We start from the raw sequence: 23735 nt of genomic DNA on the forward strand, positions 1-23735 counted from the left end.
GAAGTGAGAGAAAATTGTTGGGGTTAAAGTGATTAACTTTTAAGGGACAGTAATGAGAAAGTGTTGGTGATCTTTATGCATTCACACACCCTGAACTGGATGCACATCTTTGTATGATTCCTGACACAATAAACACACAACAGCAACCTTTCTGCCTACTGCATTGATGATATTACTGCTGAAAGACTCTTGCCCTCCTTCCTTGCCAGTCTGGTACTTAGTTCTCTATCTCTTCTCTTTCCACAAGTTAATGGCTGAATTCAAAATTTTTTAATGCAGTTCCTTACTTCCATTCTAACTTCAGCTAAATAATTTTACCTCTTGACTTATCTGGTTCCTTCTCCCAGTTGTTTATTTAATTATATTATTGTTCCAAGATTCTGAGCATGAATTACCCACTAATAAAATCTAAGTGTATTTCATTATCCAGTGTGTGTATGATTCAGGTCCCTCTGGGCATGCAGTTGCAGCCCAACTCGATTTGAGTTTTCAAAAACGTCAATCTTTTAAATCCAGTTTAGAGGCTGAAAGGAGGCTGATGATTTTGCTGATTATTCAAATGAATTGATAGTCTTGAGACAGGAAATCTGGCAACAATGGAGTCCTGAACAACATTTAAATCCAAATGCAGAGTGTGTGTGTGTGTGTGTGTGTGTAAAACTTAGTTATCTGTAAGAGAGGAATTTCTAAAAACTAATTATACTGTTGGATCACGGTTGACAGCTAGTTTCTGGATTAGTAAAAAGAATGAAATATACACATCATGACAGACTGGAAAAGGATCATTCCCTAAAATTTTAAGGGCACAGATCACTGTCATTAAGTGACTGCAATGGTTATAAGAAATCATTTCCTATAAGGGAACTCTACAGAGGATACAGTGGCCCAACACTGTTAAAACCATGATCTCTTGTAAAAACTGTAATCTGTTGAAATGCAAACAAAAATGATATGGATGGAATATTCCTATAGAAGCAGTTCTTTGGATGCAGTTTGTTTTTTTCGTGGAATATTCAAAGAACATAAGGAAAAATGTTAAAAGTCATCTGGAGCAAAAGAATTTCATTGAAATGAAGTATATGTATATGATAAATCACAAGAAAACGGATCCACTGTCTCTTTTATCTGACTACCCAATAGCATAGTTTCCCAGCATGTACTAGGGCCCAGTAAATATTTACTGATGTAAACTCAGTTGAAATAAATGTAATTGAACTAACCTAGTGTCAGCAGATGTGTTATTGGGTAATATCCTTCTGACATCACCTTGGAATAGATGGTGATTTTTATGAAATCTAACGCGAAGAGAAAAAACATGATCTCAAAATGGACAACATCAGATAGAATATTTTTGGCCAGTTTACAAAAAACACTGCGAGTTACGTAGACGTTTACAGATATCCCGTATATATTCACAAAATGTAGATAATTTCGATGCCTTGCAGCTCAGAGTCAACTCTCATACGCAAATGTTTTCCTTCTAGCGGATGAGATAGGGCCTCAGCGCTGCGGTCTCCAGGTTCCTTTGCATCTGCTCTGCGGGGCCAGAGGTCAGAGGCAGGCGGACGGAGGAGCTCGCCCCAGGTGGTGCTGAACCAACGGCTTCCTCCAAGCTCAGGCTTCCTTTTCCGACGTTTTGCCAAGAACAGGTGGCTGCAATCTAACGGGAGCGAGAATCTGCAATTTGCTTGACACTCCCGCGGCTATTCTCTCGGTGCAGCGCCCTCCCAGCCCCTGCGCGGCCGCAGGTGTCAGGGCGAGGAAGTCCGTGGGCGGCCCCGCCGCGCGTCACGGTTCCATTCAGAGCAAGCGCCGCGTGCTAACCGGTGATCCAGCCACACGCTGAACCAATGCAAACTATTAACAACAAAAGAGTGTAGGGAAGCGCCTTTGCCTCCCTCGCCTTCCTTGCTTGGTACCGGTTCTCGGATCTCTCCTGAGCCCAAGTACTGCCTCACCGCCCCCAGTTTCCTCTCCGCGTGGCACACATAACTCCGCCACCGGCCGGGTAGCTGGGCGCAGCGACAAGCTCGTAGCGCCAAACTCGCGGCTAGCAAAGTGGAGGCTTTACCAGGTACAAGCAGCGCCATCGCCTGCTTTATACCCCTAGAGAGGAAGTGCGCGGCCCAGGGGACGTCGTAGCGTGACCTGCTGTGGCCAAGCTCAAGGCGAGCCCAGTGCTGGGAATATGCCGCTGGGCACCCGGCTCGCTCGTTCCCGGAAAGCAATCGCTTAAGTGGCGAGGCCTGCCTCCCTGTCTTTGTCTTTCTCCGCGCGGGCTCAGGAGCTGGATTCCAGCCGCAGTGCACCCCAACCCGCGCGACGATTCTGGGCGAAGGAGGGAGAGTGGGCGGGCAGCTCCAGCCACGTGCAGTCTGGGCGGTGCCAAGGTCCCGACCTTTAACCGCTGACCCCAGTCCCACCCTCCACGTGGCGCGAGCCAGACTTCTGCAGAGAGATGCATGCAAGTCTTTCCACCGAAAAACCTGAAAACCTTCCGTGCGTTATTATGCCGGGCAATTAATCCCACCAAAGTTAGCAAAGATGTTTAAAATGTTTTATTTTTTTCTCTTTAAAAATATTTACAGATCTGAACTCTCCCCTTTTCGTCTCTACCCATCCTCGGGATGAGGGAAACGAAAAGAAGCAATTAGGTAATTGTCCAAAGCCTCTGAGGACCTGGCTTGGCCGAGCGTGTATGCATGTACATATATACAGGTGTATATATGGGGGAGGAGTGTACCTGGTTTTGTAGGTGTTTGCCTGATTTTTTTTCCTACGAACCAGAGCCTGTCTGGCCAGACTCCCTTTCCCACCACCACCCGAGAACATCCCACTCCGAATGGTTTTCAAAGCGTACTGGTTGGGTCTAGGTAGAAAGCAGGCTCTCTGACTTAGGGAATGCCGATAAATACCCGAAACAATCAAAACAAAAAGTAGGGCAGAGGCCATAAATAAGAGCTAATGAATACACATGGTGTATTTCTTCATATTTCTGGAAACACGCCACCTTGCTCCGGAGCCCTGCTTACAGTGCACTCCGCGCCCGGCTCTGCGGGCAGCTGGAGGCGGCCCGGGGCGCAGGCAGGCGGCGCGGGGAGGCGGGCCGGTCAGTAGTCGAGCTTGTTGTAGAGGTTGTAGAGAGGTAAGGCCGAGAGGTTGCTGCCCGGGTAGTAGAGCGGCGCGGGAAAGGCGAGCGACCGCGGCACCGGCACGCGCAGCAGCGAGCTGTCCCGGAACACCAGCGGCATGCCCACCAGAGTCTGAGCCGACGCGTGCGCCATGTTGGCCGCCTCCAGCTCTGCCGAGAGCTGCCGCTTCCACTTGTTGCGGCGGTTCTGGAACCAAGTCTTGACCTGGGTCTCCGTGAGCTGCAGGCTGGAGGCGAGGCAGGCGCGCTCCGAGCTGCTCAGGTAGCGCTTCATGTCGAAGGTGGACTCGAGCTGGTACACCTGGCTGCGCGAAAAGACTGTGCGCGTCTTCTTCTTGGCCGCGCCAGCCTGCCGCTCAGCGCCGCCGTCCCGCGGCCGCTCGGACCCTGGCGAGGGCGAGCCCGGGGGCAGGAGCCTCTCTTTCTCTTCTTTAAAGTCCGAGTGCGAAGGAGAGAGGAAAGGCGTGCGCTCCGAGCCGCCCGGGCCCGAGCCTCCGCTGCCCTTGGGGGTACCTGAGAAGCGAGAGCAGACAGGAAGGCCATGGAGTTGGTTGGGGAGCCTCGGAGACCGCCAGCTCTCCCTGGGACCATGCAGTTGGCAAGCGCCTGCCGCCTTGGTCCCACCTTACCAATCCCCTCCTCTTATCCCTCACTGGCTCCCCAAACCCAGCACCCCGTCCCTTAAAAGCGACAAGAGAAGGACCCAGCTAGTTGGGGTATGGAGTCTCTGTGCTCCCACCTTTATGAACGGGCCTGGGGCAACAGGGAGAGGAGGTCTAGAGGGGGAAACATTAACATGGTTTTAAAAGGCGAATTTGCCTTGTAGTAACTGAGCTGGAAGAGTTCCTCGAGCTTTATAGGGTGGCATCATTTCACAGGCCATTTGTTTGGAAATCACGCTAAGGACTAACGCAGGGCTCCCCTTCGTCAAATGTTGTAAAGAGGAGCCGTCTCTGAAACGCACCATTGTCAATCATCTTGGAGTGCTAATCATTCCAAGGAGGAGGGAGAGAGAGAAAGGCAGAGATACGGAGCGAGTGAGGAAGAAGACGCAGAAAGAGATTACGGTAGAGACAGACTGCCCAGACCTGACTTGCAGATATCCACCTCGTGTCCGGAAAGAAAGCACCAGATGTGCAAAGTGATTGAGGACAGCCGGGCGTACGGCAGGCTGCGTGTCCCTCTCGCTGTGGTCCACTCTCTTTAACAACTCAACCTTCCCCAAGAAGCCCAAGCCCACACTGGTTTGTGTTCGCCTCCTCCCGAGGGCCTACCGGGCGGAGGAGGCACCACAGTGCGCGCGCCCCTTTCCTGGCGGTCCCGAACCCCAGGCTGCCGCAGCTCTGGCCAGAGGGGGCCCGGCGCGGGAGTCTTGGCGGGGCGCTCAGCCTCCCTCCCCTCGCGCTTGCTGGCTGCCACACTGGCGACGTGCGATCCTTACCCAGGCAAGGAAAAGGGATGGGGGGATGGTGCTTGGGGCCCTGCTCCTTGGGGCCGTGCGGATCTGGGCAGAAGCAGGCGGGCGCCTTCCAGCCGTCGTCCGGCTCCTCCTCCTCCGAAGACACGGATAGGCTGCGCTTCCTTGCTGGCCAGACGACGGGCTCCCGCGGTGCCTCCGAGGGGCCCCCGCCCAGGATGGACTGGATGGTGAAGCTGGAGATGCCACTGGCCGCCGGACAACCCTTGCCCGCATCTTCTTTGCTGCCCATCCTGGGTTCATAAGAAATTGGAGGAAACCAAGAACTCCCTTTAGAGACGATCTGGGTTATCTGGGTGGAAGGTGGTGCAGCAGGCAGGCAGCGGGGAAGGGCGGGGAGGGAATCTAGGGGGAGGGGGCGCCAAGGCTGGTGAGGCGTCCCTTCCGCGCGAGGAACGCGCGGGCACCGGACGGCTGCGCGGGGGTTCCTGCCCGCCCGGCTCTGGGTGCGCCCGCCCAGCCCCGGTGCAAATGCCCCTTCCTCGCCCGCCAGCTCGCCGGGTCTCCGGCGGCGCGGAGGCGGCGCGGCCTCATTTGCATAGAGGTTACCCGAACGCGGCCAATCGCAGCGCCGCCGAGAGGCCCCGGAAAATTTCAAAACGCTCGGGCCAGGCATACAGCGCCGGTGCGCCCCCAGAGCGCGCCAAGGGCCGGACGGGCATCAGCGGCATTTAACCAAGGGCAGCCAGGGCTGAAAGCAGCGTAGATTCTAGCCCGAGTTGCTGACGGCTGCGGCGACTCCGACCCCTTGAACCCCTCTCTCCAGAGGCAGGGGCGGTGCGGGACTCGGAGCTGGAGTGGCTCGACGCCTCCGCAGGCGACGTGTCTCCGCGCCTCCCAGGGGCTTATACAGGCTGCTCCACGATCCTCCCCCAGCCCTCCACCCCTTCTAGCCCCAGTGGGCGGGCCGAGCCGGCACTCCCGGTACCATGGCGCCCTGCGTGGGGATGAGGTGGGTTAGGAGCAAGTGTCTCCAGGAGGACGCTCATTCTCTCCAGCATGGCCAGTAGCCCTTGGAGCAGACAGTCCCCTTCCCCTTCTGTAGACCTCATCCCTGTCACAGGTCCTACGGAACTACAGGATCTTTTGTGGGAGGGAAGAAGTCCTAAGACCTCTAGTTGAGATCTGGGTTCAAATCCCGGCATAACTATTTACACACTTAGTGAACTTGCACAACTCTGATACCGATTAAAGCCTCTCTGCCCTCGTAGTCGAAAATAACTTCTCGGATTGCCTCAGGAAGGGATGGAAAGCCTCGAAGCACTAGCATCGCATAGTAGGTACTCCAAAACCTGGCGGGGTAGCCCATGGCCCGCCCGTGTTTTAAGCGAATCTGTGTTTTTGTTTTTGTTTTGTAAATATTGAAGATTTCGGAACTGCTGCAGAAATAGATGCTTTGCTCCCAGGAAGAAGAGAAGGAGCTGGTAACAAGACTCAGTTTTAGAATTGGGCAGAGTCGATTCAAATCTCGGCTGGGTGATCTTGGGGAAGATACTTGGAAATCCTGAGCCTCGATTTCTTTATTCCTAAAATTGGAGGAAGCAGTGCCTCCCTCGCAGAGGCTGTTGTAAGGTCAAACTACCCAGCACCGAGCCTGGCACACCATGGGGCCCAGTAAATAGTGATTCTCTTTATGTTCCCATAGCCCCCTTCTGTGCCCTGGCTCTCGCCCCTTTAATTCCTAGACCAGCTGTTACCTGAGCTAGAATTAGCCCAGCCAAGCAAAGCGGTTTGGGGCCACAGTCGTCTGCACAAGTTTCCTGGAAACTGAAGTGAGGCAAGGCCCGAAGTGCTCAGGCAACCCCACCCCCTCAAGCTGTGGCCTCCGGACCCCTTGACCAAGAGATTCCGGGAACCCTGTCTTTAGGGGGCCCCCCAAGTGCAGCCATGGGTGAGTGGAGACTCTGGAATCAGTCCCCACAAATGTCCAGAAGCTGCACGATGACGATGCAGTTCCTTCCTCGCCCGCGCCGCGCCCGGGTTATTAAGTAAAGCGCTTATAATATCATTAGCCGCGGTGAGTTACCGACTGCGGCCCTGCCCCTGGCAGAACTCTCCCTACTTAACTCCTCGAAGGGCTCGTTAATGGGCTAATTGATTAGGAGTCGGCCGTGCAGCCGGGGCAGGAGCAGGCGAGGGGGCGGGGGCCAGCGGTTGCGCGCCGCGGCCCAGGAGGCCAGCGAGGGGCAGGTGCCGGCCTCCGTCACCGCATTAACCTCTTCAGGGCTCGGCGGCAGGGTCGAGACACATTACAAATGGTCAGCTTTAATCATGGTGTCAGCTCATTAACCCGGAAGGACCTGGCGCTGAAATACAATTTGTGCGTTCTCCTCTGCGCCGCGGCGGCGCAGGCTCCCGGGCCACGTCGCAGCGGGTCCCGCGTGCTCCCGCGCTGTTGGGGGGTACACGAGAGGTTCAGGGAAAGAATCGTCCGATTCTCACTAACCATCCGCTTCCCGCGGACATCCTAAGCTGGGCGCTACCTCCGGAGCCAGGGTCAAGGCACCTCGAGGGGAACTGGCCGGCCAACTCGGGGAGCAGTGCCAGCCACCCCGCTGGGGAAGAAAGCTGGGGGCAGGTAGGGGGAGTTGATCGAACATTCCTGAACTGTAAATACTTCGTGCGGGGAACATGCTGGGAATTCCCCCATCATTCTTCACTTTAATCCTGATGGCAAACAAGTGACACAGATCTATTCACTCAATGTACAGGCCAGGAAACTGAGGTTCAAGAAAACAAGAGACTAGCCCAGGCAGAGAAAGCAAGATTCGTGCTCAAGGTTGTTCCACTGCCAATACATCGCACTTGGGAGGAGGGAGAGAGGAGCAGACACGCACTGAGCTTGGAGGATGGCTGCAGGGGAGGCTGTGAGGATCCCGCTGACTCGGGATGGCGGGGGCGGGTATATGGGTGAGGCCAGAGCCCAAGGAGTGACCTCTGTCAGGGCAAAGGACCTCGAGGTGGGCCTCAGAAAAGCAGCTCCCAGGCCCTGAAACAGTGAGAGACTAGGCAATCGACCCTTGCAAGGAGCCTGGCTTGCGGACTCTAAACAAGGAAGTTATGAAGCCTTGTGTCCCTATCTCTCCTCCAACTAGGGATAGTGTGGGAAGTCAAAAAGATCCATCTTGCCTTGTATTTCCTCTGCCTCGTCTCTTTAATCGCTTCGAGGGTCTAATCTTCACCAAGGCACTTCCTCTGCTGCCACATCCGGCAAAGGACGCATTAATTCGCATGAAGGCACTTGCATAAACGCCTATGGACGCTCACACATTCATTCAGCAAACGTTCACTGAGCTCCTACTAGTGTGTGCACGTCACACCCACACTGCACTTAACCAGGGAAGAGATGGTGGTGGTCACAGGGCTGGGGCAAGGAAGGCTGTGGTGGAGACCCAGCTCTGCAGCCTGACTGACTGCAGCTCCCCTGAGCTCTTCTGGATTGATCGCCCGAGGGACCTCCCGCCCCTCCAGCATCTACAGCCGTCACACCGCAAGGACCGGAGGGACAAGAAACAACCTTGCTTGCCACCCACTTCTGGCATACGGGGATCTTCACCTGGAGCACGGAGGCCCAGACGCCCTCTCCTGGGCCCAGTGTAGCTGCAAAACTCACTCCCAAGAACACTCAGTTCCTGGAACCACCACCCACAGACACCTCATGTCTCTCCCCTAACGAGTGGCAATCCTTCAACTCAGTACTATGGCACACCCCGCCCACCCCCCTAGCCTTGGGATAGCTCCGCCCAATCCTACTCATTTTAATACCCACACCTTGGAGGATGGCCCCTCTGCATCTCTGGGATCGACCCCCTGTCTCGGTCTCCTGGGAATGAGGCATAACCAGGTTCCAAGGGATGATAAACTTTCTGAGACTGAAAGACCGCTTAAAGTTTAGGTCCCGAGATTATGCCACTGTTCAATATTAAAGCGGCCCAGAGCAAACTTGCCGAGGAGCCTAATAAAAATTGATCCTCTCTGCTCTGCGGCAGTTGGGAAATAGGCTGGCTGAGCCGGGTAATAGTAGAAGAAGGCTCCCTCCGAAATGACAGATGAAGTCATAAACAAGTTTGATCTTGGAATCAAGCTTCGATAAATATTAAACACAGTTGCCCCCCCACGCGAGTGGATTATGATATATGGCGTGTCCAAACTTTAAAATAAGGAAATACCAGAGAAAATGATCTCAATAAATTTTCTAAGTATAAACGTTGATTATGTTTCGATTTTCATTCAAGGGCCTCTGCTGTTCGTTCTTTGGTGCAAATGACATCTCACAATAGGCTTTTGGGGAAAAGGGCTCCCTATTTGAAAAAGAGAGCCCCAGAGGTGTACAATTTATGTAATCTGCGGCTGGAAAATGAATTGTGTAATTTATTGGAAAACAGAAAGTCACGAAGATTGGATCAGCATAGCCGAGTCCCGACACTCCCCCCCACCCCCACATCCATCAAGTTCCAATTAACAGCCTAACCAGAGAGCTTTAATGGGTTTCCAATCTAGTGGCCTGATAGACTCATCAATTCCTCTGGGAGAAATTAAGAAAATCGACCGCCCCTTGGCGACGCAGTGTCATTCCTTTCTGCAACTATATGTCAAATTAAAAACACAATTAAAATTTAAACTGTTTCAATCAAAGGGTGCCCTGCAACCTATGTTTCACTTAATAGAACTTTGATGAAAATCTGATGCGTGCACTCCATCACCAAGGGGGCGAGGGCGGTGAAGGAGCTCACCAAAGAAGGGGATTCTTTATATTTCTTTAAGACATTAGCGCTTGGGTGAGGCACACCAGGTGACTCCACCTCACCGCTCCTGCCTCAGCGATAGGCGCAACGCGCTCTCTCGCTGGCTCTATACCTCTCCCAGGCCTAAACCCAAAGGGATCCTTTTGGAACCCGGCAACTCAGACTTTGGGAAGTTTCCCCCGGAGATGCATCGCCGGGAGCAGCAGCCGAGGAAGAGATCTGGGCTAGTACAGCTCGTGCGCACCTCCAGAGGACTCTCGGAGGAGGCGCGCTGCAGTCTCCAGCTATCCCTTCCCTCCGGTCTCCGGAGCCGCCCCGTCGCTCGAGTGATACCCTCAGGGGTCCTGGAGATGGAAGGGTGGGGAGGAATCCCAGGCGCATATATGGGCCCCAGTGAGGACGAGGGTGGTGTTTCTATCCAGGAGCGGATTACCCCCCTCAGCCTACGCTCCCCACCTCGTGCACCTTCAGGGACTCCGCGGGAGAGACACACCGGGGACAAGTGCAGCCCAAATCTCAACCCCAGACCCGGATCGGCGGCACCTGGCAGGGCTCAAAAGTACATCCTGCCTAGTTGTCCTCGTGGCTCTTTCCTTTCTTCCGCCATCCTTCCCCCACCCCCCAATTGTTTTCAGGTCAAAAGGTCAACACCATCCACCCTGCACACCGGCCGTGCACACTTCCAGAGTCCTAGGCCCAGAGGCAAGGGATCACTCACATCTCAAAGCCCGGGTTAGGGGGTGGGGGTCAGCGAGAGGGCGGGGAGCCAAGAGTGGGAGCCCTGCGGAGGGCTCCTGCGGGGCCACATGTATATGCGGGGGCGGGTGTTGTCCTCTGGGTGTGCCCGGCTGCGCTTTGGACCCCAAGCAGGGGTTTCTATGAGGTTCCTGGTTCTTCCACCCTGACCCCATCGCGCGCACCCCGGTAGACAGGTCTTCTTAACCGCTTTGCGGAGTCTACACTTGGACCGCTAAGCGGAAGACGCCCCCTGGCTGGGTCACTGAGCCACGGGAAGTGGACGACCCGAATAAACTGGGCAAAATGGAATCGTGGAAGGCAGGGTAGCGCTCAGCAGAAGCTCAAGCCCCACGGGGACTCTCAAGGGGAGTCCAGGTGCCCCGCGGGCGCAAGGGGGTGAAAGCAGCAGCGTGTGGCCCTTGCCCAGGCGGCTGGACAACGCGAGGCCTCTTCAAAGCGCTTGCAGGAAGCAGCCGGCAGCACCGCCCTCCCGCCCTCAAGCCTCCGACCCTGCTCCCCATCTCGCAGGCCCCAGTCCTAGCTGACCCAGCGTTCTGCCGCAGAAGGGAAAGCAGATCCCACTGATCTTTTCCCCTGCTCCCTTTCTCCCAACTCTACCTCCAGCCTCTCACACAAGGAGAGCGCACGCACTGGGGTTCTCACCGCGTGGCCTCTGGCTCTGCGACGCCAGGAACCTGTTGAGGGGGCGTCGCGGCTCAGAATGAGCGCCCGGTGGTGGGGGGGCAGTTTATGTCTGTCTTGCTGTTGTTTGATGTACACACACCTACTCTATTTACTACCAAATAAAAGAAATACATCTGTGTTGCCAACAGAAACAGTTCGCATGCTGGCTCTGTGGTCTCCCAGGGTCCAGAGGCCTCGGGGGTGCTCAGAGCGGCAGAGCCTGGCACTGTAAAGAGGCGGACACTGAGTAGGATCCCAGCCTACAAGAACATGGGGGTCTGCAGTGGGATGGTGGCAGGCTCCGCTAGTTTATCCCAGATGGCTTGTGAGGAGGGATTACGAGGCATTCCAGTCCAAAGGATGTTCATTCAGGCTTCCTGCAGCAGAGGTGGGAGCACCACCTCACTCTGCCCAATCCTTTCCCAGGATTCTTCCCAGCTTGCCTAAGCCTAAGGCCATCGGAGAAAAGGGTCACTTCGAACAAGGTGTGTGTGATTACGTCTGTGCCCCAGCAATGGTGGTGATGCCAAACACATTTGTATGCTAGGAACCCATGGAACTGGTGTTAGGAGGTCTACAGTGTGTGGATGTGTACGTGAGTGTTTATATCAAATGTGAGTGTATCTTGTGTGTTGTTTCCATGTGTGTCTCTTTGGGTGGTGCAGAAAGGATTTAGCCTGGAAGCTGAAGTCATTTGCATTGACTTGAAGATTAATTGGGGTGCAGACGGGGAGGAAGAATCTAAAGCTAGGGTTGGCAGAGAGAAGCTGGGCTCCACAGTCTGAAGGAGGGGTGAAAAGACAAAATTGAGAGTGCCAGTTCAGTGTCCTAGGAAAGAGGACATGGGATGCCCTGTCTTCCCCTAGGGAATGTCCAGGAGGAATTTTGTGTAGGCACCTTCACTTTTCCCAAAAAAGGCCCCTTTTGGTGAGTGGTGCCAGCAGCTCCCAGCAATCTTTGCAGAGGCAGCAGAGAGGGGGGCATTGTGGGTGGGGGAAGAAGACGGCCAGCTCTGGAAATGTGACAGCCCCACTAAGTGCCTTCTTGGCTTCTCCTGGCTTGAAAATCACAGAAAAACTTGCAGTTGAGCTTAGGATGCTTTGTGTAGAGTGACTTCTGTGCTCCACAGCCCCACACCCTGGCTCAACCCCCTCTCTTGCCTTGGAATAAATACGGTGACCCCTGACAGGAGGGAAGGGGACATTTCCCACCTGGACCAGCTTCTAGGCTCACACAGCCACCAGTCCCCAGGCCAAGTTGGCACCACCTCCCTCCCCCAGGGCACACATCACTGTTTGGGGGAGGAATGCTCAGGGGTCCATGGCAGTGGGGCTCCCCAACAGGAGGAAAAGGGAGGCTGTAGGAGCAGGACAAAGGATAAACTGTGCTTGTGGAGAACCAGTTATTTCCCGACTTTGTAAAGACCTGGTCAGTCAAGAACCGTTTTCGAGAATCCAAACACAAATAAAGAAGCATTTTCTTTGCCTTTGATAACATCGTGTTCTGACTGTAAAAATCTAAGAACGTGTTTGCTATTGCAACATTATTTTTAATGAGCTGTTATTGGCCTGTCCTGCGGTTGGTATTGCCAACAGTAAAAGGCATCACCATGTTTGTAGGTAACACAAGGAACAACATATTTTGACCCGAATTTCTGTTTATTTTTCATTTATGACACATGCCCTCGTTTTTATTCCAAACCAGAGGGAAATAAAGAGAGATCTATCTTCACTGGGGTCCAGGCTAAAATTTTGCCATAAATACGCATGTCAGTTTATTTGGAGGGCAGTTTTCCATTAACAGAAAACTATACTGGACGTTTCAGCCACAGTAGAATCAATTGTGTCGATTGAATTTGAGGAACCTAGCAACACACTGCGAGAGGAAAGGCAGGCGTGCAGGCGCTCCCCAGCGGTCGCGCCCTATGGCTGCTCTCTGGAATCTTTTCAGCCTCTCGGTTCCTCATCTTCCCCTCTCGGCTTCCCAGCTTCAAAGGTGCCCCGCCAGGAGTCATACGTGCAGACCTCAGCTTAAAGGCAGGCGGCCACACCCGACCAGCGAGTGTCGCCCAGGCACCTGCTTCTGTCCGGCGGACCCACCCTTCCAGGCGGTTCCGGCGCGCTGTGCCTCCGCAGGCTGCTCACCAAGAGCGCGGCGGCCTGGAGCCCAGTAGCACGCGAGCGTGGTGAGCGCTACGCTTCCCGGCGTCAGCCAGGACAGGGTCGGGGATCTAGAGATGCCGCCCAGAAGGTGTCGGGCTCCGGGGGAAAGAGAAGAGCCTGGCACGGAAGAGACAAGGTCTTCTCTGTTGCAGCTGCCGCAGCTAGGTAGCCTCTGTGCCCTCACATTTGGCACATCAAGACCGCGCCCATGCTCTAGCCGCCCCGGGAATCTCAGCTCCTCAAGCCCTGTGGAAGTTCCCCTCTGCTGGAAGTGGGAGCAAGTCCCAAGAGCTGGCTGTCCCCGGAGTTGTCCTCTTGTGGCCCAGCCTCTCCTAGACTGACTTGCAATCAGCCTTCGGCTGCTGCTAAACTCTGAACTCACTTCCTTCTTCCCTCCAACCAGAGCCCACCAAAGTCAACCAGCTGATGAATACCCAGGGATGCCCTGTTCAAAAGCTCTCAGTCCCCGAAGGAACCAAGGTTTAAGAACAGAACGCGAGACTGCAGTTCACTGTTCGGAAATACCAGCTGTCTCTGGTATCTCGCTTCGCGCGCTGTCGCTTTGCTCAATTTCGCAAACTAGATGAGCCTAGGTCCACTCCCCTTCCACCTAGCATTCTTCCCTGCTCGCTGGGCGTTTCAAACCGCGGAAGGTACAGGGGAGAGAGTGCCTCTGGTCGCGAACAAAGCCGCCTCTGTCTCCACTGCCTCCCGGATTACAGGGATGTGCGTCCAGGTTGCCCTTAGGGAGCGCAGAGGCAGTCAGCGAGCAAGACAGAAAAGAGTTTTGGAGACACCTGCTCTGAGGAAAATCGTCCATAAGTACACACTCTGGCAACACGAAAAGCTTTTCTTTTTAATTAATTCAATGTCACGACAACATTAGTGTAACAATATTTTGTGGATTTTTTTTTCTCTTTTTCTTAAAAAGGGACTCAACCCAGGCAGAGGTGAGGGAGATGACGGGAAACAAACTATCGCAGAACAACAGGTGTAGCAGACAGAAAGAAAACAGATTGGGTGACAGAGCCAGGAGTCCTGCGGAGTAGAGGGTGAACTTTACAAGAAATCTGTACACTTATCAAATAAGTTAAAATTCTTCTAAATTGATTGTCCTTCACTTAAAGCGCTCCAGTATGCCTAACTTACTCCTTTGAGCATCACTACCTAAGCTTGTTTCTTCCTTCCCCTCTTTCCCCTGCCTAACTTTTTCTTTCTAAATGAATGACCACGATTATACAGTGAAAAGGTCTGTTTCCCTCGGTGGAGGAGGAAACAGCTTTCTCAGGAAATTTTGTACAATATTGCACAGGTCAACGTACAACAGTTACTGCAGAACATGGAAAGTAAGAGGAGAGGGAAAAATATACCATATTAAAAATACTGAAATTACTCTCTCAAAACAGGGAACAAAGTAATGATAGTAATACTAATAATAATTTACAAATGAAATTCTCAAAATAAATGCTACTAATAAATAAGACCACTTAGACCAGGCCAGATATAGAGCTGTTTCAACAGTCAGAGTTCTGATTTTTGGCTGTCTTTTCCCTTTAAACACTTAGAGAATTCTTTCATCACAAAGTAAGACCGATGAAGAGGTTACTTGCGACAGACCTCTCCAGAAGAGAAAAGCGGCCTGAGTCAGGATTCTTATGAGAGGCTGCTCATATTCTGAAAATTAAGGTGGATAACTGATTTAGGGGTTGGGAGGAAGAAACACACCCAGAAATCCAGAAATAAAAATACTACCATATGAATTCTCTCCTCTGGATTCTGAAAACAGTTCTATAGAAAATGAATAAACTAGGCCGGGCGCGGTGGCTCACGCCTGTAATCCCAGCACTTTGGGAGGCCGAGGCAGGCGGATCACGAGGTCAGGAGCTCAAGACCAGCCTGGCCAACGTGGTGAAACCCCGTCTCTACTAAAAATACAAAAATTAGCGGGACGTGGTGGCACACACCTGCAATCCCAGCTACTCGGGAGGCTGAGAAGGAGAAACACTTGAACTCGGGAGGTGGAGGTTGAAGTGAGCCGAGATCGCGCCACTGCACTCCAGCCTGGGTGACAGATAGAGCAAGATTCCGTCTCGAAACAAACAAAAAAGAATAAACTAGAGGGATTCAGGTTTTGCGCTCATTTTCCTTCTATAAAAATAAAACCAAAAAGCCACAGCGCAACGGAAATTTGGTGGGGAGGGCTGCACATTTTACAAACCTATCGGCTGAAATATTTGACCCGAAAATTTGGTCTTGTTCCTGCTTTCTCTTAATATAAGCCAAAAACCAAAAGTAAGAGGGGAAGCGCCTCCAATCCATTAGGGATGAATTGCACGAAAATGCATTGCAAATACTTACAAAACGCTACCGACTGGGGGAGGGGAAGCCGAGGCTGCGCGCAGAAGCCCCAGTTCCTGAAGGCCGCTGGACGTCTCGGCGCCCTCGGCCCGGCCCAGTCTCCTCCGGGGTCCGGACGAGGAGGCCGGGCGCTCCCTCCCCCACCCCTCTGGGGCTTCAGACTGGCCGTAGCAGCGGCACGGAAGAGACTACCGGGTGCGAGTAGTAGACGGGGTGTGGGAAGGTGAGCAGCGGCTGGCTGACTGGCACCGGGGCCCCCGCGGCTGCAGCCGCCGCGCCCTCGGCCGCTGAGTTCTCGTGGTAGAGGATGGGCACCCGCACGATGCGCTGCGCCGCGGCGTGGCTCAGGTTGGCCGCCTCCAGCTCCGCCGCCAGCTGCCGCTTCCACTTGTTGCGGCGGTTCTGGAACCAGATCTTGACCTGCGTCTCGGTGAGGTGCAGAGACGCGGCCAGGCCGGCTCGCTCCGAGCTGCTCAGGTAGCGCTTCATGTCGAAGGTGGACTCGAGCTGGAAGACCTGGCTGCGCGAGAAGACGGTGCGCGTCTTCTTCTTGCGGCACGCCGGCTTCTTCTCCGGACTCTCGGCGCCCTTCTTCCAGTCCTCTGCGCCCGGAGTCGCCGCCGCCGCCCCTACGCCCACCCCGGCTGCGCCTGGCGCCGCTTCGCCTTCCTTCTTGCTTTCCTCGGAGTCGCTCTCCTCCAGAATGATCTCGTCCGGGCTCTTGGAGTCCAGCTCCTTGTGGTCGGGGTCGGCCTTGAGCAGTGGCTCCGGAGAGTCGCGGTCCGTGCCCGAGGCGGGGGAGGAGTCTCGCAGGAGGGCCTTCTCCGAGGCTGGGGAGACAGACAGACGGACGCACACACATGCACACCGACACAGCCTTGAGCGAGGCCCGGCGCCTGGGGACGGCAGGCTCAACCCGCGCCGGCCTCCAGGTCCCGGGCCATGAGGCCTCACCATTCCCGCGGGCCACCTCCTTCCCGGCTGGGCCAGAGAAGGGGCGCCAGGTCCTGGGATCCCCCTCCTCCCGAGGAAAGGCGAGCAGATGGTGGCATCGCAGCCACCTCCTTCCTTTCCCGCAGCTTCCCCGCCAGGGGCCGGCAGAACGGTTCCCTTTCGGCTTAGGCGCATTGGAATCACCCCCTCCTTCCAGGCAGTGTCCCGAGCCCCAGCCGTCCGAAGCCTCCCTATTCACGCCCGAGGCCACTTTTCCCGGGAAGCGCCGTGCCCCGGGCTCCAATTCCACTTCTTTTCTCACCAAGTGGGATTGGATTCACGGGCAGCGCAACCCAGGGCGTGGGCAAGAGATGCAGGCCAGGGGCCGAAAAAACTGACCAAACAGGATTTGCGGGTGCTGGGGTCCCAGAGCTGCGGAGGGAAGCAGCGCGGGGCTGGGACTGAACGGGCGCGCAGGGGGACAACGAAAGTTCAAAGAGTGGTCGGTACCTTCAGGTCGCGAGAGGTGGCCGCCGGCGGGGGTCAGGGTGTAGGGGTACCACCAAGCTGGGGAGCGCTCCAGGTAGTGCGCGGGCAGGGCAAACCTCTGCGCCGGGATCTCAAAGCGGGGGAAAGCCAGGTCGCCCACCTGCGAGAGCGCGAAGCCCGTGGCGCCCTCCAGGGCCCCCTTGGCCGCCGCGGCGGCTGCAGCGGCGGCGGCGGCGGCAGCCGAGGCCGGCGCGAAGAGCGTCCGTGGGGGCGGCTGCGGCTTAGGGGGCGGCCGGTGGTGGTCTCCGTTGAGCAGGTTCTTGATGGAGAACGGGGACTCCTTGGGAGCGGGTGGTGGGGGCGGCGGCGCCGGCGGCTGTGCGCTGGCGGTGCCGGGAGCGTCCGGCCCGGGTTCCGGCATGGTCCCCTCTCCTCCGGGTCCCCGGGAGGGAGGGAGCGGGACAGGCGGGCGGCGGGGCAAGCAGGCAAGACGCCGGAAATCAGACCATAAACGGAACTCAACTACGGGGCGCAAAGTTGGGGGCCGCCCCCGGCGCAAATCCAACGGCGAGAGGGCGGGGTGAGGACCCAGTCGGGCGGGCTCGCATGGGGGAGGGGTGTGGAGGGGCGGGGAGCGGCCCTGCGGTGGCACGGAGGGTTCGAGGCGGCTCGGCTGCGGCTCCCGCGGAGGAGGCAGCAAGAGCAGTCCCCGGCTCGAGGCTGCGTCAATCCGGCGCCGGATGCTAATGATGAAATCAAAATGTCATCCAAGTTAAATGCAGGGAGTATACGGCGATTGGGCGCGTACAATGGCAAATGGGATTAGGCAGGCGAAGGCTCAGCCGAGCCCCGGCCCCGCAGCCGCCTCCGCCACCGCCCCCTCTTCGCCTTCCCTCGGATTTTGGCGCTTTGGCTTCGGGCTATAAGAGCCCGCCTGTTATTGGCTTTATATAGTCCAATTAGGCAGCAAATGAGGACAAGCCTATTAGCACAAAAGGATATTGGCTCCCGCTAAAGAGGCACTCGGAGCGCTCCTGCGAGCGCAGGAGGCGAGCGAGGGACGCGGAGCAGGCGGCGCCCCTGGCCGAAGCGCACTGACAGCCGCGAGCCCAGAGACCGCGCCTGCCGCTCCCCCCTGCGGCGCAGGGACCCGCTTCCCGCCGCCAGGCCTGCGGGAGGGGGGAGGGGCGGACCAGGCCCTCTCGGGTCACCTCCGGGTTATCTGCGCTCGCAGCTGCCGCTCCCCCGCCCCCTGGGGCAGGACAGGGGCCCGCCGCCCCCACGCGGCTGGAGAGCCACGCAGCGCCGGCCCAAGAGGCAGGACGTGACCTCGGCCTGCGGAGAACTCATCACTTTCCTACCCTTTGAGGTCCGGCGACCTCAGTATTTTTCCTAAAGCCTGCTAGGAAGGGCGAGGCCAAGAAGAGAGGGATTAGGGTTCCCCACCCATCGTCCAGCCGATAGTAAGGGAATCCGCATGTAAGTCCTCGCACTGCGTCTTCAGACTCAGAAATCCGCGTGGCCTTGGCCTTTAGCCCTGAAAAATCGAAGAGTGAGCCTTCCCCCGGGACCAGGAGTGGGTGTGCCTGTGTGCGTATGAGCGTTGACCCGGCCAAAACCCGCGCGTCACTCGGTGGGGCTGCTGGGGCAACAGCTTCTCGGCACCGACGGCTGCTCTCGGAAGGGCACCCCTCTGCTCTGGCCGCCGGTGCCCAAGGCTCCCGGCTCAAGTCAGAGTCTGTGACCCCGAAGACAGCACTTTCTCCCAGGAAGTCTCTCTGGCCGGCCGGCGTTTGGAGCTGCCTACCTAACGCTTTAATAGGGGCAAGGTGAACCGAAGGCGCAGCGGCGTAACTTCCTCCGCCGCGGCAAGCACAGGCATCCGCTGCGCGGCTCGACAGCAGCCAAGTCCTTAGAGAACCACACTGGACCTTTGCAGAACGGCTTAGTGCAAGGACACTCCATTCCATTGGCTTTAGAAACAGCTCCCCGGTTCGCACGAGAAGCCCATGGGGCAGCCATTTAAGACTCTAGATTTAAGCGTCAAGTGAATCAGAATTGTTTGTGGGTTCCCCTCCCGTGAGACAGTTTTCTTATCAGAGAAAGGTGACAAACTGGCCTCACCCTCTTCCACCCCGGTGAAGCTCCCGCACACGAGGGCTTTTTGGGATCCCTTTACCTCCCCACCGCTTTCTTTTTCGTTAGATTGAGCCTCGCCTAATTCAAGGCCTCCCTGCACTGGCAGACGTGACCGTGTGGGGTACCCACTTGAGACGTAGATTTTGTTTTTCGGTCCTGGGGCGTCAGACCCTCTCCCACCAAATCTCGACGGGCATATGTAATGTTTCTTTCTGCATTCATCTACAGCAGCGAACCCCATTTTTGCTTTGGAAATCTGGAAACGTAAATGGCGCTTCCATAAACAATTACTGTTATTACTTCCTTGAGTTTACACAGGGCTTTACTGGAATGCAAAACGCTACACCATCCAAAATCTGGGTTGGAAAGGATCACTGCCCTGAGACCCCAGCAGGGTGGGTCTCATACTTGGATTTTATAAGTGGAAACCCGCGCCCAGAGAGGAGGAAACTGGGCCTAGCTCGCCCAACCGCTGCTGGATATCCAGAGATCATTTTCCCCCAACTGCGGAAGTAGCTCGATGCACGTAGGTCTATGAGGGTTGGGTGGGCACCGTCTGCACACAGCCTGCCACGCGGCCGAGTGTGTGTGGAGAGACCCCTGGGTGTGTGCCCGTGTGTTTTGGGAGCTCCACCATTCAGGGCAGACGCATGTAAACTTGGCTAGAGTTCTGACGCATGAAAGTCGCCTTTAAACTGGGACAGGTGGAAAAGCTTGTCATCTCCCCTGAAAAAAGCGCCCCGGCAGACGTCGCCGAAAATGCTGAGGATTCTGTCTGAGGAGGGGGACTCGTGGCTGATCACAACTCCAGGGCTAGACCCAGATGGGGAGTCTAGCCCAGTGTGGCGGGAGAAGAGTCCGGGACAGCAGCCCACGTCCCTGCTGTGCGGCTATCTGTTCCCGGCTTTCCGGTTGTCGCCCCAAGTTCTCCGGTTGATTCCCCTCCTAGGGGCGCTGTTGTGTGCTTGTGTTCGGCCAGGGAGAGGAGCTTCCCCAGTGTCAGCACTCTCAGCCCATCCTCTCAGTTTTAGGGATTGCTGGGCTGAACAGCGGGATACATTGAGTAGATCTTTCCCTTCCCCTTGGAGAAAGCTGGTGGAAGTCGGGTCTCGGCGCGGGCTCAGCCCTTCACTCGCCCTCTGGCGAGGGGTGTGGCCAGCGTTCTTGCGCTCACGACTCCATTCAAAGTCAGGCAGACAGCGCCCTCTGTGGGACAGCCTCTGAACCAAGCCTGCAGGTTCCGCTGGAGAAACCACTGTCCCGGCGCAAGACATTTAAAAACCACTGAGGTCTCGCCCTTCGCCGCCGCAGTTAGAGAACAAAAGCATTGTTTCTCTGGATCCCGGGAGAAGAAGTGGGTGAAATCACCTTCAGATCTCTGCTGATCTTTACCTGGCCACGACAGGAAGTGGTCTCGCCTGCCTGTCATCCTCCTTCCCGCTTTTCCTGCCTCTGTTTTAGGGCCCATTCTGTGGTCCCAGTTTCGTTCTATCCGTTAGGCGCCAGTCCTAACCTCAAGCTAGGTGTTCTCCAGGAAGGACGCGGGGAGGGGACGGGCTTGCCTCATTCGTCTTCCCAGGACTCAGTGCCGTCGGCCAACCGCGGACGAAACGCTTGTGCTCAAGAAACGCTTGTGTTAATGCCTGAATACCTGAGTGAGACGAATGAATGAATGAATGAATGAATGGATTCACAGCTCCCTTACAGAGAATTGGCCCATTTGATTAGGGACCTTCAAATAACCTGATCATACCCCAAAGCTGTTTTTAAAGAGTTTAATGAAAATCTGAGATCTTTTGATGCTATATTTTACAAAACCTAAAGGAGCCCAAGGAATAAGACCTTTGAGGGACCTTTCCCAGGCTAATCTCAGGCAGATGGGCTGTGAGAGAGGGTCTCTACACCACACCACCCACCCTTGGGACAAGGAGCCAAGGGGGCAGAAGGGGCCTGGAGAATGCCAGTGATTAACACCCAACTTTTACACAAAAGCATGAGGCCTGATACAGGAGTGCTTGGCATGGCATTCTCACCTGCCCCAGGCCCACCACACACACAAAGCACATACACGTTTGTGCACACACACAAGTCAGTAAGCAAGGCGCATCCCAAAGGAGGGGAGCATTTCTGTATTTTCCAGTACTTCACCTAAGAGAAGGCTGCTTCCTTCCCTCCATAGCCATACTGCAGTCCTCCTTGGAGCAGCTTCCTGGCACAGCCCACCTCCTTATCCATGGAGGGGGTGGTGACTGCTTAGGCTTCTAGCCAAAGCTGCAAAGTTCCCAGGCTGGAGGTCTCCACAATTAACATAGTTTGCCCTGGCCCTGATGGCCTCATTTTACCACTCACTTCTTCTGATGTGCAGGTCTTTGCTTTGAAGGAAGAATGGACAAAAGCCTGGAATTGTGATCCTGGGGAAACTGTGCTACCTACACATGCTACACAAGCTCTTTACTGGAACTTTCCTCGAAAGTTCTCTCCCACCTTTCTCGATGCCACCAGAAATGCTGTCAATGACATCTCCCTCTGGCTAAAGACTGACCCTTAGATAATACACAGCCCTGGGAGATAGGTCATAGCCAAGCTGTGCCTGATCACATATGTTTCCTGTGTCACATACAATGTCCTTAGAGTGACTAAATGTCTAACCCTTTCATGACAGTGAGGGTAACAGTTACACAGAGGTAATATCAGCTCACAGTCATTGAATCCTTATTAGAAGCCAGGCATTATAACTTGGTGAGGTAAGTACTATTATTATTTCTGATTGATAGATGAGGAAACTGAGGTCCCGAGTATGACAAGGAAGAGCTGGAGACAGTACTAAAACATTTAGCCTCATAGGGTTGTTACAAGGACAGGGCTGGCATACAGTAGGTGCTATATAAGTCCTAGCTATTGTGCTATTATTCCTCATTCATTCATTCTTCAAGATGAACCCACAGGCCAAAGTCTGTTCTTGCAGTGTTGCCTTGAGAAAGCTAACACAGTTCTACAATGGAGAGATGCCCCAAGAGTTGCTTCTTTACTTCAAGGAGGCCTTACTCTTCTATCCAGAAATGAGCCAGCTGTCCCATGTCCCCCTTTCTCTTCCTGGTTCCCTTGTCTTCTTTGAAAGTTCTTCTTATGGGGAGGCACCGTGGCTCACATCTGTAATCCCAGCACTTTGGGAAGCTGAGGTAGGAGGGCCTCACTGGAGGGTAGGAGTTTGAGATCAACCTGAACAACACAGTGAGACCCTGTCTCTACAAAAAAATTTTTTTAAGGTCTTTCTCCCCCAACCAAGAATCTTTCAAGTGCAATTATTTGCAGGTTGCTCTCTATCCTCAGAGTTCTCATTAGGGGAGAAGAAGTATAACTTACTATGCAATAAAATCCACAATTTTGAGGATACAACTTCATAAACTTTGAGAAGTGTATACCCCTGAGTAATTAGCAACTGTACTTCCCCACCCTGAAAGTTTTCTCCTGGCCCTTTGCAGTCAATTCCCCCAAACCCCACCCTAAGAGACCACTGTTGATTTTTATATTAAAGATGAGTTATTCTGGTTCTAGAAGTTCATCTAAATAACCATGTCCAGTATGTACTCTTTCTGAGTCTGCTTCTTTGAGTCAATGAATCTGTGCAATTCATCTGTTTTGTTGTTCAGGGTATTTTTAGCAGAAGAGTGGCACATCTGGTTTACATTTAAGTCAACTTTAGATTCATCAAGTTCCAATGGGATTCTCAGCCTAAAGAAATTCCACATCCCATGAATGGAGAAAGAAAATGTGGCCTATCCATACAATGGAAAATTATTCATCAATACAAAGGAATGCAGCAGTGATAGATGCCACAATGTGGATGAGCCTTTGAAAGATACCAATTGTAAAAGACCACATATTGTTTAACTCCATTTAAATGAAATGTCCAGAGGAGGCTACTTCATAGAGACAGAAAGGAAATAAGTGATTAGCAGATGCTAGGGGGATAAGGGGAATGAGGAGTGACTGCAAACGGGTATGGGGTTTCTTTTTGGGGGTGATAAAAATGTTTTAAAATTAGTTGTGATGGTGGTTGCCCAACTCCATGACTGTACTAAAACTTTCAGTGAGTAGATTGTATAATATATTAGTGCTATTTCAGTAAAGCAGTTATGAATATTCACCTCCCAGCCACCACACATAGGTACAAGCTTTCCAATGCCTCTTGTCTTGAGAGCCCCATGGAGCTGGTCCAGTGACCCAGCTGGGGCTCCCCCAACCTTCCCTACATAGTTCCTCTTTCTGCTGGTGGCTGGGCAGGGGGTGAGGGATGCAAGGATCATTGGCTCAGCCTCCTGTATATGAGAAACTCTCTCCCCACAGAATAGGAGGAAGCCTAGCCCATGTAGCCCTCAGTGAGGTCATGCAAGCCACATCAGAGCTGAGCCCCTTGATAGTGAAGCCTGTCCCCATGGCCCACATTGGGCTGTTATCCAGGATGTCTCTCTTCTAGTTCTGATGTTCTTTGATTCTGTGCTTCTTCCCTCAGTGACTAAGGAATGACCCATTCTCCCTGAGCCACCACTTCTGCCACACAAATGTAGCACAATCAGAACAATCAAAGGTCATGTCATATAAGCCAAGATGACTCCTAAAGACAGCCAGGCGAAGAATGGCTGAAGCTTCCTCCCAACAATGCCTGAGCAGCCGTGAAGAGTCATCTCATTTATTCACTTAGTTAGCAATACGCCTGGGCAGGCATTGTGCCAGGCTCTGGGGATATAAGACTAAATCAGTCACAACTTCCGTAATGGGGGTACAAAACTAAATCAGTCACAACTTCTGTTCTTGGGGCGCTCATAGCTTAGAAATGAAAAGTGAAAAGGGAGCGAATA

General features: G+C 54.3%; 2 protein-coding genes across 2 annotated transcripts; both read right to left on the bottom strand.

The window, feature by feature from the left end:
- Nucleotides 1–2543: 2543 nt before the first annotated feature.
- HMX2 (H6 family homeobox 2) lies at nt 2544–10818 on the bottom strand. Its single transcript, XM_033178507.1, has 3 exons — nt 10775–10818; nt 4593–4861; nt 2544–3664 (listed from the first exon to the last, which is right to left on the bottom strand). Exons 2-3 carry the CDS (start codon nt 4858–4860, stop codon nt 3111–3113), a joined length of 822 nt encoding a protein of 273 aa, XP_033034398.1. The 5' UTR covers nt 4861; nt 10775–10818; the 3' UTR covers nt 2544–3110.
- A 1752-nt stretch (nt 10819–12570) lies between these two features.
- On the bottom strand, nt 12571–17233 carry HMX3 (H6 family homeobox 3). The gene is made up of 2 exons (XM_033178508.1): nt 16759–17233; nt 12571–16145 (listed from the first exon to the last, which is right to left on the bottom strand). The coding sequence occupies exons 1-2, from the start codon at nt 17156–17158 to the stop codon at nt 15472–15474; spliced, it is 1074 nt and encodes a 357-aa protein (XP_033034399.1). The 5' UTR covers nt 17159–17233; the 3' UTR covers nt 12571–15471.
- Between the last annotated feature and the right edge of the window lie 6502 nt (nt 17234–23735).

This window comes from Trachypithecus francoisi, unplaced genomic scaffold, assembly GCF_009764315.1.
Source record: "Trachypithecus francoisi isolate TF-2019V2 unplaced genomic scaffold, Tfra_2.0 Contig01579, whole genome shotgun sequence".
NCBI classification, from domain to species: Eukaryota; Metazoa; Chordata; class Mammalia; order Primates; family Cercopithecidae; genus Trachypithecus; species Trachypithecus francoisi.

Coding starts and splice junctions, on each gene's coding strand:
- HMX3 (XM_033178508.1), bottom strand. CDS start 17,158: ATGCCGGAACCCGGGCCGGACGCTCCCGGCACCGCCAGCGCACAGCCG. Junction 16,146..16,758: donor CCACCTCTCGCGACCTGAAG/GTACCGACCACT, acceptor CTGTCTCCCCAG/CCTCGGAGAAGGCCCTCCTG.
- HMX2 (XM_033178507.1), bottom strand. CDS start 4,860: ATGGGCAGCAAAGAAGATGCGGGCAAGGGTTGTCCGGCGGCCAGTGGC. Junction 3,665..4,592: donor CATCCCTTTTCCTTGCCTGG/GTAAGGATCGCA, acceptor CTCGCTTCTCAG/GTACCCCCAAGGGCAGCGGA.